The 14,003-nt window shown below is 38.1% G+C and overlaps 1 protein-coding gene across 12 annotated transcripts in view; it reads left to right on the top strand.

Annotated features, from left to right (window-relative positions):
- Sltm (SAFB like transcription modulator) overlaps nucleotides 1-14,003 on the top strand; it is a 48,611-nt gene that overhangs the window by 9,110 nt on the left and 25,498 nt on the right. For 4 of the 12 annotated variants that reach the window (XM_052187878.1, XM_052187875.1, XM_052187876.1 and 1 more), the window contains exons 3-5: nucleotides 6,841-6,905; nucleotides 9,586-9,783; nucleotides 10,606-10,653. The exons of 2 other annotated variants lie outside the window; for them this stretch is intronic. In XM_052187878.1, coding sequence (XP_052043838.1) covers nucleotides 6,841-6,905; nucleotides 9,586-9,783; nucleotides 10,606-10,653 — 311 coding nt within the window. The remainder of the gene's footprint in view (nucleotides 1-6,840; nucleotides 6,906-9,585; nucleotides 9,784-10,605; nucleotides 10,654-14,003) is intronic. 6 more of the 12 variants (XM_052187883.1, XM_052187880.1, XM_052187877.1 and 3 more) reach the window with 2 other exon arrangements.

The following is a 14,003-nucleotide window of genomic DNA, read 5'->3' as shown; positions in this document are numbered from 1 at the left end:
CACAGGGTTCAGTGGCAGAGACAGAAACAGTTACCTGCTGAATAAAGTTTGCTAAATGTAGTATTACTGGAATTTGTTTATTCTTGAAGTCCTTTCATATCTGTGCACAAAAACCTACAGATATAATTCAGAGCATCAGTTAAAGTTAGTCTAGCCTTGTTGACAGGAGACTTTGACATCTATGTTACCTCTTACCTTTGTCCCAGTTGGACCTATTAGAAGTTGGGCTTACTAGTATATAACCCATGACTTAACCTGTTATGATCAGTCAGGAGTTGTAGGACACATGAACAACCTGTTGACTGTAGTGCCAATTGGGGCTTTCTGTTGAAACTGTTCAGGGGTGAACATGGTAGCTTATGCAGGTTAGTTGTATTTGTATGGAGTAATGACTTCATAGAGGAAACAGTTACAAAGATACAATATAGTTTCAAATTCAGTATCAAATAAACCCAGAGTTACAGATTATGAAAGTGATCAAAAACTAATGAGTTTTCAGTTTGCTCAAATGCTGTGTACTGCAGTCTCACTGCTGTGTTGCCCAATCTTGTCCTGTGGATTAAAAGTTTGTAAGGAGATAGTAACCATGAAACAGTGCAGAACAAGAGAGAGACCTTTCTTGTACCCTCCACTACCTCTTCTTGACTGTGTTTCCTAGTGCAAGTTACTTAACTGCTGTGAATTCCACAGTTGACTTTTTTGGTTTTGTTTGTTTTTTGTTGTTTTCTTTCTTTCTTTCTTTCTTTCTTTCTTTCTTTCTTTCTTTCTTTCTTTCTTTCTTTCTTTCTTTCTTTCTTTCTTTCTTTTTTTTTTAAGGATTTATTATGTATACAACATTCTGCCTGCATATAAGACTGCAGGCCAGAAGAGGGCACCAGATCTCATTATAGATGGTTATGAGCTTCCATGTGGTTGCTGGGAATCGAACTCAGGACCTCTAGGAAGAGTAGCCAGTGCTCTTAAACTCTGAGCCATCCTCCAGCCCTTTTTTTTTTTCAAAACGGGGTTCCCTGTGTAGTCCTGGCAGTCCTGGAACTTCCTCTGTAGATCAGGCTGGCCTTGAACTCAGAAATCTACCTGCCTCTGCCTCATTAAGTGCTAGGTTCAAAGGTGTGTGCCACTACCACCTGGCACGAAGTTTACATTTTTAAAGACTTGGCTTTGGAGCCTTTATTTACTACAAGAGAAATAATAGTTGAGCACCTAATCCATTCTTGGATCATCCTGGATGATCCTGGCTTCTGGGAATGGAATTGGGCTTGGCTTAAATTTACTCTTCAGCTTCAGTTTTCTAGTTTGTGGAATGAGTGCTTCAGATTAGGTAGTAGGTTGAAAAGCATAAGTATGTGACTGTAGAAGCACTCCTTGTACAGAGTCTGGACAGCAGGAAGCATGTATGCAGCAGCATTGACTACTTGATGCTTGAATCTCCAACCCCAATAACCCTGTATAAAAAAACACAATCCAGTTATTAGAATTATAAGCTATAATCATAGATTGGGCAGATCTAACACTATACCAACTTATTCTCCAGCCATAAGACCTCTTGCTACTTATGGTGTCTCCTAGCCATGTGGTTTTGATCCATCATGGCTTTCTCCTTCTCTTCTTCAGTCCTCTCTCTTTCCCCTCTTGTATTCTTCTGCCTCTCTGTCTGTACCCACTCTCAACTCTCCAGCCCTACATTTCCCCTTCACTGTCCAGTGACAGGCTCTATCCTTTATTGACCTTTTATTTATCCTTTATTGAAATAGTTCATAGAAGATCACATGAATACATGATGGGCTGCTTGTCAGAGCCAACCCCTCTTGAGGAAGCAGAATTATAAAGAGAATATAAACAGCATTAGGACAACTCACAACATTTCCCTCTTTTTGTCCAATTAAAAAAGCTCCAGCTCCTTTTCTGCCTGGCAGTGGTGGTACATACCTTTAATTCTAGCACTCAGGAGGCAGAGGCAGGTGGATTTCTGAGTTCAAGGCCAGCTTGGTCTACAGAGTGAGTTCCAGGACAGCCAGGGCTACACAGAGAAACCCTGTCTCGAAACAAACAAAAAAACAAAAACAAAAAAAATAAAATAAAAAGCTCCTTCTCTTATGGTAACAAACAATATATAGTAAGAGCTATTTTGAAGCAATTATGAAAACTATTGAGTATGAATTACACTTATAACATCAGTCCATTATACTTGGCAATCAAGATAATGTCTCCTAACTAAAAGAGTTTACAGTTCCATATCTCAGAAATGTTTGATTTTAACTTGTATTACCACCTGAAAAACCATCCTTTCAAGTCTAGAACATCATCTTTAATGTTAACTATAACTAACTTTAAGTTCAGTTATGAAACTATAACTAGTCTTCAGCCCTGTAAGAGATCTGAGAAGGAAATAAATATAACCCAAATATGTAGGAAGCACAAAATAAAGCTTTCAAAGCTAATGTAAAATGTAGAGACAGCTGACTGCCTGGAGAGTCCCCAATATTCCTTAAAATGTTGAAGCATATGTTTTCAACCTTCTGGCCTAGAACCATCTGACAGACCTTAAATGAAGCAGGAATTATTAAGGACTAGCTTACCCAGTCTTGACAGAACTTAGCAGTCTACTATTCCCCATCCAGTTTGCCCTTTTGTTTTTGGACAGAATTTTGTCTGTAAATGGAATTAAGGCAATTCTTGCCCAATGCTAGCTTGCTATAATTGGAGCAACTCCATATGGAGGGAATGATGCTCAATATCTTCTTTGAAGTGGGATGGGGACACTGTCAGGAGCAGACAAGTCTTGTAGTCGAAAGGTCTTTTAACAATGAAATAACATTAAATGCCATATTCTGTGGATCTCTGATGTTTTGAAGATAATCTTCAAAACTGAATTGTCAAACATTGATTATTCTTAGCTATTCACTATTTGAGTAATCTGGAAAACACTTGTTGTAATTATCTAAGTTAGCATCTAATATAAAGTTTCACTGTCTAACTATTAGCTTACGGTACTTAGTCATCCTAAACAGTTTGTTCTAGCAGCTGTTAAAAGGACTGGGTCTAAGCCTTGTATTCTTAAATGAGTTGCATAGGCACAATGCCTATGTAAGAGTAACAGTATTTTAAGTTTAGTATCAATATACAAAGATTTAAACTAATGAAAACCTTAAACCAGTATCAATATATAAATTCTGTACCAATGTAAGAAATTATAACTTCAAATTTGCATCAAATATAAAGATTTCTACCAATGTAAGATTATAGTTGTACAATGCTTTGTTTAAGAGTAAATTTAGTATTCTATCCCTATTTGTCTATTTGTCTAACTTCTTTATTACTATATTCCCCCTTTTCTTTTGCACCCCCTTTCCTTTACCTAAGAAGGAAGGATAAAGAAGAGGAAAGGAAAGGTAGAAATTCCTAAGTCTAAGCTCTCTAGTTTCCCCCCTGTCCACAGTTAGAACATTGCAAATTATCCCTTAAAATGACAACATATCTATAATTCATAAAACTAGAACCATCCACCCCAACCTCAGGAATTGGGACACTGATCTTTTTATTGGTTTGCTGAATTGGGGCTGAGAATTCCCTCCTGGGGGCCCAAAGGGAAATAAGAAAATTGGTTTTGTCAAAGGAAGGCTAGCTGGTATCATTTGCTGTCCAGTCTCTTTGTGCTGGAAAAGTTCATGGCTAGCTGAAGTCCTGCCTCTAACAATCTGAAAGTCTGGATGGGCAAGCTAGTTGTTCTGGAAGCAAGTCTCTAGCCTTTATTGACCAATTAAAGTGGGGAGAAGGTTCACATGATATCATCTAAGTACATGATGGGCTGCTCATGGGGGCGGGGGGAGGGCAGCCCTTCTTGAGGAAGCGAAATTGATATCAGAATACAAAAACAGATTCTGGACAACCAACAATTGGTAGTTTTGGTTGAAGTGTAATTTGAGCTTCCTCTAAGTGAACTAAAGTAAGTGGACTTCCCCTGGGTATGTGCCTGGTGTGTGCTTGTTACCAAGCTGAGGCTAGTGTCTGTAAACTGTGGATCATCCACTCCCTAGAACAGTGCCTTGAAGAATCTCACTGCAATGGAGAGTTTAGCAAATGATATTGCTGATTTGGAACATGTTACTTGGCTTCTAAGCTCCTTTTCTCTCTTTTGTAAAACAGTGGAGGCTGCCTTATGTACCCAAGCATGTCTGGTAAAAAGTATTTTTAAAAAGTGTATTGTAAATTAAGACAGTCAGTGCTCTTAACCACTGAGCCATCTCCCCAGCAGGCATCCTTAAATTAAAAAAAAAAAAAAGTTTATTTTTTTTATGTGTGTGTTGGCCTGCATGTGTGTAAATTAAGACAGATTTTAATTATAAAAAGAAACTTAGCACTTTTGCAGCAACTAAAGGAGTTCTCCCTAAGCCTTATCTTCTAGGTTACTTGGGGGCATGTGTTTGTAGAAGCGTACAGGCTTGAGATTTATAAAGTCTTTTTCTCTAAAAAGGTAACATCCTTTTTTTAAAGATTTATTTATGTTATGTATATGAGTACATGGTAGCTGTCTACAGACACACCAGAAGAGGGCATCAAATCCCATTATAGATGGCTGTGAACCACCATGTGGTTGCCGGGAATTGAACTCAGGACCTCTGGAAGAGCAGTCAGTGCTCTTAACCACTGAGTCATCTCCCCAGCAGGCATCCTTAAATTTAAAAAAAAAAAGTTTATTTTTTTATGTGTGTGTTGGCCTGCATGTGTGTAAATGTACTGCATGCGTGCCTGGCACTAGTGCATAGCATAAGAGAGCATCAAATCCCTTGGAACTGTACTTGCAGGTGGCTGTGAGATGCTACATGTGTACTGAGAATAGAACCTGGATCCTGTGCAAGTACTATTAACTGCTGAGCCTTTGAATATTTTTGTTAACAGATGCCCTTCTATAATGTAATAGAATAATTTAATGAGCTCATTTGCATCCAATTTTCAGAAAAGCAGCACATTGGTTGTTAGCTTTCTTCAACAGACTGGTAGATTTTAATGAACAAGGACTATGAAGTGGATGCCCTTGAAGTCATTTCTGTATTTAGATTTCATTTTTCCTATAGGCCTTTTTGATTGTTGTGGAAAACACTAAAAAATAAACTTATGATAAAAACAATTATTATAAATTTTTATGTACATTATAAGTTTATGTTTTCCCTAAAATGTAGACGCCAGTATTTTAAATAGGATGTTCAAACCAAGGGTGGTAGTTCGTGCATTATAACCCCGGTACTAAAAGGCTGAGCCAGGAGGATCACTGCCAGTATAAGGCCAGCCTGGACTACATAGTTAGTTCCAGGTTAGTTAGAGCTATAGAGTGAGACCCTGCTTCAACTCCTTTTCTCTTTGAAAAATTGTTTTAAAGAATATATACTCCCAGGCATGAATTGCTACTTGAGTAAACAAGAAACATGCTCCTAGTCTTGTTTCTTATATTTGCGGGACCAATGTGTTTCCTGTTACCGCTCATTCACAGAAAGGGTTTTGAATTGAGAATATGTGAAAGATAGGGGGTGGTGGTTAGGGGATATGGGAAAGACCAGCTTTGTAACATTTACCCTAGAGCTAGACTCTGGAGTCACTGAATCTTAAGCCTAGGCAGCAGCACTGTCAATACTTGTTACAGGCAAAAGGAAAATGCAGTTTAGTTTGTCTCAGAAGGAAATACCCATTTATGTTTCTAAAGAAATGGGAAAGAAAAGGCTAAAATTTAAATATTAAAGTTTCAGTAGCTGTGATTTTCTAAAGATAACATTTATATAGTACATTACAGATTTTAAGGTAATTTTGGGGGGACTATATTGAAGACACAAGAAACTTAGTATTGGCTTTGTGGATTTTTTTTTTTTTAAACTAGAGTAGCACTCTTTAAATTCCACCAAATAACATAGTTTTGAAAATGAGGGCTGAGCAGGGAAGTCTTATAGTCAGCCAGGAAGCTGGGGATAGTCTGCATTTGGAAGTCAGTTTGGCCTTGTATCAGCTAAGTATCATCTGGCTCTGGTGCTGAAGTGGTCAGCACTGCTGTACAGTGGGGGATAGTGTGTATCTAGAAGTCAGTTCTCCTGCCTTGTATCAGCTAAGCAGCATCTGACTCTAAAGAGGCCAGGACTGCTGTTCTGAGGCTTTGGAGAAAAGAGCATCCAGGCAGCCATTGTATCAAATGACCTTTTCCCTTCATGGGGAGGTGAGCTGTCCTGGAAACAGAGCTAGGCAGTTTGCATCAACTGGCATGTTGTGAAGGCAATGAAAGAGACTTTTGTCATGTAGCCCAGTTTAGCTTCAGACTCGAGAAATAACTTAAGTTCTTGATCCTCCTGCTTCCACCTCCCACGTGGTTGGGATTACAGGTGTGCACCATCATGGTTGGCCTAGTGTGAGTTTTTTATTTCAGATTAAGCTATTTAAGAAGAGGAGTGAAGATTTTATTGGCATTGAGTCTTGAATTTGGCTATAGGCATCTGATTACATATATAAAAGTACTGTTGAATGGTGTTACTGTTGGCAGAACTGAGGATAATGTATGTATATGAAGAAAATGTACCTTTGGCATCAGGTGAGCTGAGGCTGATAGGTTCTGGGCAGCATGCATGTCAGTGAGGTGGCATGGCTTTGGTAAAGCTTGTTTTGTTTTGTTTTGCTTTTGTTTTTTTGTTTTTGTTTTTTGTTTTTGTTTAGGATAGCTGTTTCCAGGTGTTTTTAGTTTGAATTAGCTTTGTAGAGGATTTTAGGAGTGGAGAGTGATACTGCAGAGTAAGTGTAGAATGTTCTTTTTTCTTCTTAAAGTAATAAAATACTGGTTGTTAGCCCATTTTCCTTCTTTCGCAGGTAAAAAACAAGAAGCAGATGAGTTGAGTGGAGATGCTTCTGTGGAAGATGATGCTTTTGTCAAGGTAAAGTGTCAATCACTAGGTTAAGGTGTTTGCTTTGCGTGATGAGTTCATGGATATGGACTGGAACAATAGACACGGAAGTACATAGGTTAAAGAGACTTAAATATTGGCAGGCCCATGAACTTTCATAATAGAAGTAGAAAGTAACTCTAGCTAAGAGAGACATGAAGAAAAACTTAAGCTGGGTGTGGTGGTGGTGGCACACGCTTTTATTCCTTGCAGAGGCAGGCCTAGGTTACAACAGGCCCTTGGCTAAAAATAAAAAATTAAAAAATTAAAAAAAAACTAAACCTAACCCATGTGTTTGTACATACAAGTGGGAATCTGAAGCCTGAGGATCTGGGAACAGGTGGCATGATGGTGTGTTAGTTCTACGGGGAAGAGGACTGGTATTTTTTTCAGACTGTTTATTGCATTAACTTTTATATACTAATATGTAGGACTTGATCATGTAGACTTTAAAACTGGAGAGGGAAAATTGCTGATGTGTTACTATCTAGTAAAGATCAAATAAAGAGATCAGTTATGCCCTTTAAAGATAAATACATCTCACCTTTTTGAACCAAAAGGAATGTACCTTAAAGTAATTTACCTCAAAAGCAAAAAATTTAAGTAAGTGATTTTGATTGGGGCAGTGGTATTCTGTGTATTACAGTTATAGAAGAACACGTTATTTTAAGTTTCTAGTTGGGTATTTTGTCTCTTTCCATGGAAAGTGGTGTGCTATTCATTGGTCTAAAGGATTGTGGCATTTGCAGGTATTACTGATCACATTTCTTTTTAAATCTTATGCATTCTCATATATTCTGGATTCTATGTATAGTTAATCCGAATTGTCACAATTGTCTCTGGGTGTTTGTGTGTGCTGCCATGAGGTCAGCTCATGTCCATTTTCTTGCTTGTAGCTACTGCAGCCCAGCTGTGTCCTCTGCTCCACACACATCACACCATGCAGAGATGGAAGCAGTTAGTTGAGAATAGATAGTTTTAGGAACTGTTTGCCTGGGGAGCCACTAAATTTAGTGACTGCATTCCTGTATCAGCTCCTGGTTGAGCCTTTAAGAACTCTTAAGTTTGGTATTCATTATTCTTGTGCTGTGTCTTTCATTGGGTTTGTTACTTTGTTATTATTTTTTCTATTTACTAATGTGTGATTAAACAAAAAATTATAAGTTCAAAAACATTGCAACTTGTGAAAAACCTAAGTTTCTGATTTATCATTTTGTTATTTTGTATGCATTGGTGTTTGTTTGCATGTGTGTTTGTGCAGGGATGTTGAATTCCTTGGAACTGGAGTTACAGATGGTTGTGAGCCACCATGTGGGTGCTGGGAATGGAACTCTAGGTCCTCTGGAAGAGCAGCCAGTGCTCTTCAGCATTGAGCCATCTCTCCTGAACTTTTAGTTTTGTACTGTTTTAATTTGTATCAGTCATTTGGAATGTTGGAGAAGACACATGCTTTATTGAGTAGTGAGATGGCCCATCTGCCGGGAAGGGGACCTTTGTGTCAGCCTTAAAACAACTTGTGGCAATATTTAGAAGAACAAAAGGGAATTTTTTTTAAAGATAATTCTGTGTGAATACCTTTAGTTATTAATAGTTCTTTCTTTACTTTGAAAGTATATGTCAAGTATTTGATAAGTGAATTTCTTTTCTTGCTTCTAGAGTTGGTAATTTTGGAAACTTAGAATAGTAGTGGGTAAGTGGCACCTGATGCCTAAATATGTGGTCAGTTTAGTAGTTGTTTCTGTGGGGAAGTGAAGTCCAGGGTTGCTTCAGAACGGTGCAATCCCTTCAGGTACTACCTCTGTTTGCTTCTGTGCTTCTGCCATCATCAGTTCCCTACCCTGCTGTCAGCTTCCACTGCTCCCCTAGTCACACCAGAACCCACTCTACAGTCACCATGCTTTGTAGAGCAGCATGGTCGTCTCTGCCTCCTCCCCTACTAGAAAGTCTTCCCTTTCTGAGGTCATCTACAAATGGCGAGTAGACTGGTTTTTCCTCTTTAGTCCAAAAACAACTTCTTAAATCTTCTTGACTCATGGCAAGAATAAGGAAGGTACTTCCATGGCTATCAGTCCTTCCTCCCACCAAAATACCACATCTTTGTATATTTTGAAGGAAATACAGACTTTGTACAGAGCTAATCCTACCCTGGGTCTCCTTTCCTATTTAAATTGATAATGAGAAAATTTAAAGCAGTTATTATTTTGTGCATACTTTTCAAGAGTAGACTGATGCAACAATTGGGAATTTATTATTAATTTGAAGTAAACTTCATGTTTATATACGCTTCTGACTTCCAGGCTTTTTGATATTAAATGAGACTGGCACATGGAGAATGGAGTTAGTTCACTTCTTAGAAGCTGTGCATGCCTCTAGACAGTTCTTGGACTGTAGCGGGGTAACTCTTAAATACCTAAACTTAAATTATCTCTAGAATTCAGCTTGCTATTTCAGTGTGAAAGTTGAAATTCGGTCATGGCTCATTGGTTTTGGTACTGACTACCTGTTTAAAAGACAGTTTATGCAAGGTAAAAACACTTGCACTTTCACTCTGGGAATATCACGAAGTACAATCAAATCTGCCATGTGTAGAGTTGTGAGTTTCCGAAAGTGTTTGGTGGATAACCCACACCACTTTGCCTCTAGTTGTACCAAATTTTCTTACCATTAAAAGGACTGTGAATTGGAGAATCAAGAGACATATGACCAAGATGGAAATGACGAGCTAAAGGACTTGGAAGAATTTGGTGAAAATGAAGAGGAAATTGTGCATTCCCAGGAGTTGCTTTCTACAGAAGAGAACAAGAAAATTCATGACTATATAGAGGCAGAAGCAATAGAAGATAGAGAAAAAGAGGACATCGAAAGTCAGGTCTTTAGCCAGTTTTGTTAAAACATGACACAGATAAATTAAGATTTACTAATAGAAAGTATTTTTTTTCCTAGTTTGATTTGGAGGTCTCAGAACTTACAAAACTTATTTAGAATCCTATCACCTAAGGCTCTTACATTTTTCTTTTTTGCTAATTTCACATGTATATTTACACAGTTATGCCATAAATTGCTGTTGATTCTATATTCTGCTTTTATATAACATGCCATAACAACTTCATAATTAGGCTACTTTCGGTGTGTCTGATAGCCTCTTTCCAACCTTAGATATTTAAGGTTTGGTTTTTTGTTTTTTTTTTCCATGTCACTAGAAATGAGTGTGCCTATTTCACTCTGACCTTGCCAGTATTACTGAGTAGTAGGGCCCTTCACCCCCTTTTGCTGCTTTAGTAGGATAAAAAGTTATCTTTTATTATTTATTATCAAGGATAAGAAAATTAAAGTTGAATTAAAAAGCAATTTTAAGGTACTTCCTTTAAAATAGACCACTTGTCCTGCTTTGAAGTATAATAGATCTTAGGAAAACCATTGGATTATAGGGAATGAGAACTGTTGTTATTCATAAAACATTTGGCTCCTGACTACCCTGGTAAATGAAGGGCTTAAAGAATTTTCTAGTTATGAAGAGGCATGACCGATTTTGCAATGTTGTCATAGAGAGTGTAGCCTGAATTCCTGGTTTGGTGCCCACGGATAACAGAGGGTTATCATGAGGCAAATGATAACCAGGTATGAGCATCAAAGCGTTCCCGTTGTACCCAGATGTTTTGTAAAGCAAAGCTGTTGTATACCTTTTACTTAGGAAACTGAAGCTCAAGAAGGTGAAGATGACACCTTTCTAACAGCTCAAGTAAGTTTGCATTTAGTCCTGTGAGTATAAATTGTGGGTGGAAGGGCTCGGAAAGGCAATCTTATGTTTTTACTTTGTAATTCTAAAATTGATAAAACTGCCTTGTTTGATCCTGAACTTTGAATGTGATATGTATAAACTGTTGACAGCTGAAGGTTCTGGTGCCACAAAAATGATTAGGAGTTGAGGTTCCTATTATCTTTAGAGTTAGAAAGTTCAACTTTTGGGTAAAATAATAGAGACTTATCAAAAAATAGACTTTGGGAAATCTATAATCTTTTAAAAAATAGCCTTTGGGAAGTCTATAATCTTTTTTTCCCCAATTTGGTATAAAATAAATAACTAAGAACTATGATATCCTTTTCAATGCTTTAACATTTAACATTGCTAAGGTAAACTTCAATGAGAGTGGGAAAATTCTGTTGTTGACATTATTGTGTTTGGTGAATGTGATGAATGTCCTGGCCCAGGTTATGCATAGTGTACATTTGAAAGTGTGATGCAAGTGTGATGTTGTCTGGGCTGGAGAGATGGCTCAGTGGTTAAGAGCACTGACTGGTCTTCCAAAGGTCCTGAGTTCAATTCCCAGCAACCACATGGTGGCCCACAACCATCTGTAATGGGATCCAATGCCCTCTTCTGGTGTGCCTGAAGGCAGCTACAGTGTACTCATATAAATAAAATAAATCTTAAAGAAAGAAATTTTGATTTTTTACAATGTTGTAAACAACATTTATAGCTCAGTTTCTGCAGTATTAAAAACTGACCTCTGTCTTTTCATTTATTCACAAGGACCTGCTATATTTTAATTAAGAAATATGCTTTTGGAAGCCAGGCGTGGTGGCTGCTCACGCCTTTAATCCCAGCACTTGGGAGGCAGAGGCAGGTGGATTTCTGAGGCCAGCCTGGTCTACAGAGTGAGTTCCAGGACAGCCAGGGCTACACAGAGAAACCCTGTCTCGAAAAAACAAAACAAAAAAAGCCAAACAAACAGAAAAAGAAATATGCCTTTGAATAGAGACACTGTACCACTCACTGTTTACTAGATTGCTAGATTTAGGGAAAATGGTGATCTAATTTGGGATTCTGCATACTGTCTACTTGAAGAGCAGTTACAGGAGAATGTGTTCAGACTGCAGAGCTATGGCTGGAGAGATGGCTCCTTGCTTAAGAACATTTGCTGCTTGCAGAGGAGCTAGATTTGGATCTCAGCACCCAGCTAGTGGCTCATAGCCATCTGTCATTCCAGTCCTAAGGGATTGGAACACCTTCTGACCTCTACTTGGCACCAGACATGCCCTTGGTGCACAGACATACATGTAGGCTAGGCACCTTTTTTTGTGGCTCTCTGGCCTTTGCCATAGTGACCCTCACAGGTACAATGAGGTGAGCTGTGGCTCCCTGTTCATCTCAGTGGAAGGGAACTGACCTTTCTGGAAGCAGTGGTTCTGGCTACTTGTAATACTCAGGAAGGGGCCATTTGGACTGTGAGAGGCAGCAGGCCTGTTCCTCTTCTCTCTGTGTAGTCATTTATGATAGATGAGGGAGGTTAAGCTTCAGATGCAGGGAGTACTTTTCTAGTTTACTAATTTTCAGAAAACTGGAATTGGACTTTGTATTTTTGGCAGCTTGTTTTTTGAGTTCCACTGCTGGGATGCTTCCATGGATGCAAAAATTGGGCTCTGCATGCCAGAGAGGGGTCTGTGACCCCTGTTTGTATCACAGGCTACTTTATGACAGCATGTTTAGCAGGAGCAAATAAAGTACTCATGGAACACTTGTCTTTTTTAATTTTAAACAAATTTTTATGGGATAGAATAAGCAAACCATCCTAATAGTGAAAGAAAAGTTACTTCAGAGGCCAAGATATAGCCATTGTATCAAAAAAGAAGGAGGCTATATCTTTAGAATAATTTTAAGTAAAATCTTTTAGCTCATAATTCCGGTGCATAGTGTAACCCTCACCGTTGGAGGTGAAACTGTATTACAGGCAGCAGATTGCAAGTTCAAGGTCAGGTTGAGCTGTGGAACTAGACCCTGTCTAAAAATCCACAACAAGAAACTATAATGCCCTTTATTTTCCTTTGTGTAAATAATGTATATGCAAAACACCCAGAGACATACAAATGCCTGCAGATTCTCCTGTGAGCTGATGCTTATAAAGGTTTTTCATGAATATACAATGTCTTAGGGGTAAAGCACCCATCTTGAGCTATTTCAGTTCCTTCAGTCTGTTTTACTTCTACTTCCATCTATATTGTGCATCTATATTTCTGTAGTTTTTAAATTCAAATGCGTTTTCCATGGTGAAGTTTAATATATAGCTTTAAAAGAAATTATTAATAGAAAAGTGATAGTATCATTAAGTAATGAAGTCAATATTCAGATATTCAGCTGTGGATAATTGTGATTGTTAATGTTCTTTTAATCTATAGTCTTGCTCTCTGACTTATTTTCCCCTAGGTTTACTTGTTGAGAAACTTCGTTGATAATCTCTTAGAGCATGGGTTGTAAAGTCTTCCTTTAAAGGGCCAGATAGTAAACATTTTAGCTATTTTGGGCCATATAGCTGTGCCGTGATGGTGTGAAAGTAGTTAGAGATGATGTAAAAATGAATGGGCGTGGCTTTTTTTCAATAAAAATAGCAGTTTCCCAGGCCCTGCATTAGAGCCTCCAAAGTCTATTTATTTTGCTGGTTGTATTCCATGGTGTCTTTGAACATATTTCTTTTTGTAGTTACTGGTAAGTTGGCGGTAGACTGCTAGGCTTTCTATTAGATTCAAGGATAGGGTGAGAGGCAGGTGCTTCACTGGTTAGATGCCACCCTTGGGCTGCTTTCTGTATGGATCCTAAGTGATGAGTTTCAAAGTAGTCTTAGTGTTAACTGAAATATTTCTAGAAAAATTAACCTTTTATGTACTAATTGCTTACCAAGTAGTGTCATTTAAAAAGGATGACTAGTTTTTACTCCTTTTATTCTCCAATTTCCAAAATAGTGAGCTAGTTACTCATGAAAGTAACCTACAGCACTACTCATGAAATGAACTTTTGATTTTCTTTGCAATTTATCCTTTTATTTTAGACTCATGGCTTTAGTATATTTAATGTATGTCAGTCTATTGTTGTTCTCATTGAAGTGAGTGTTCTCACCTTCTGCTAGTGAGCATTTTTAGCCATCCTTATTTTTGGTGTATATAAAGGTTCTCTAGTTTCTGCTAGACCTATATGTAGCCACTATTTCTTGTTAGTGATAAATGCTGTGTGAGAACAGCAGTCAGGGTGAGTGTTCACTGCTCCTGAGTTGTTCGTTATTTTTAGACCTTTTCTGTAAGTCGCTTAGGGATACTTCC

This window comes from Apodemus sylvaticus, chromosome 7, assembly GCF_947179515.1.
Source record: "Apodemus sylvaticus chromosome 7, mApoSyl1.1, whole genome shotgun sequence".
Lineage (NCBI taxonomy): Eukaryota > Metazoa > Chordata > Mammalia > Rodentia > Muridae > Apodemus > Apodemus sylvaticus.
The sequence above is the reverse complement of the archived record's forward strand: the minus strand, read 5'-3'. Positions and strand labels throughout refer to the sequence as shown.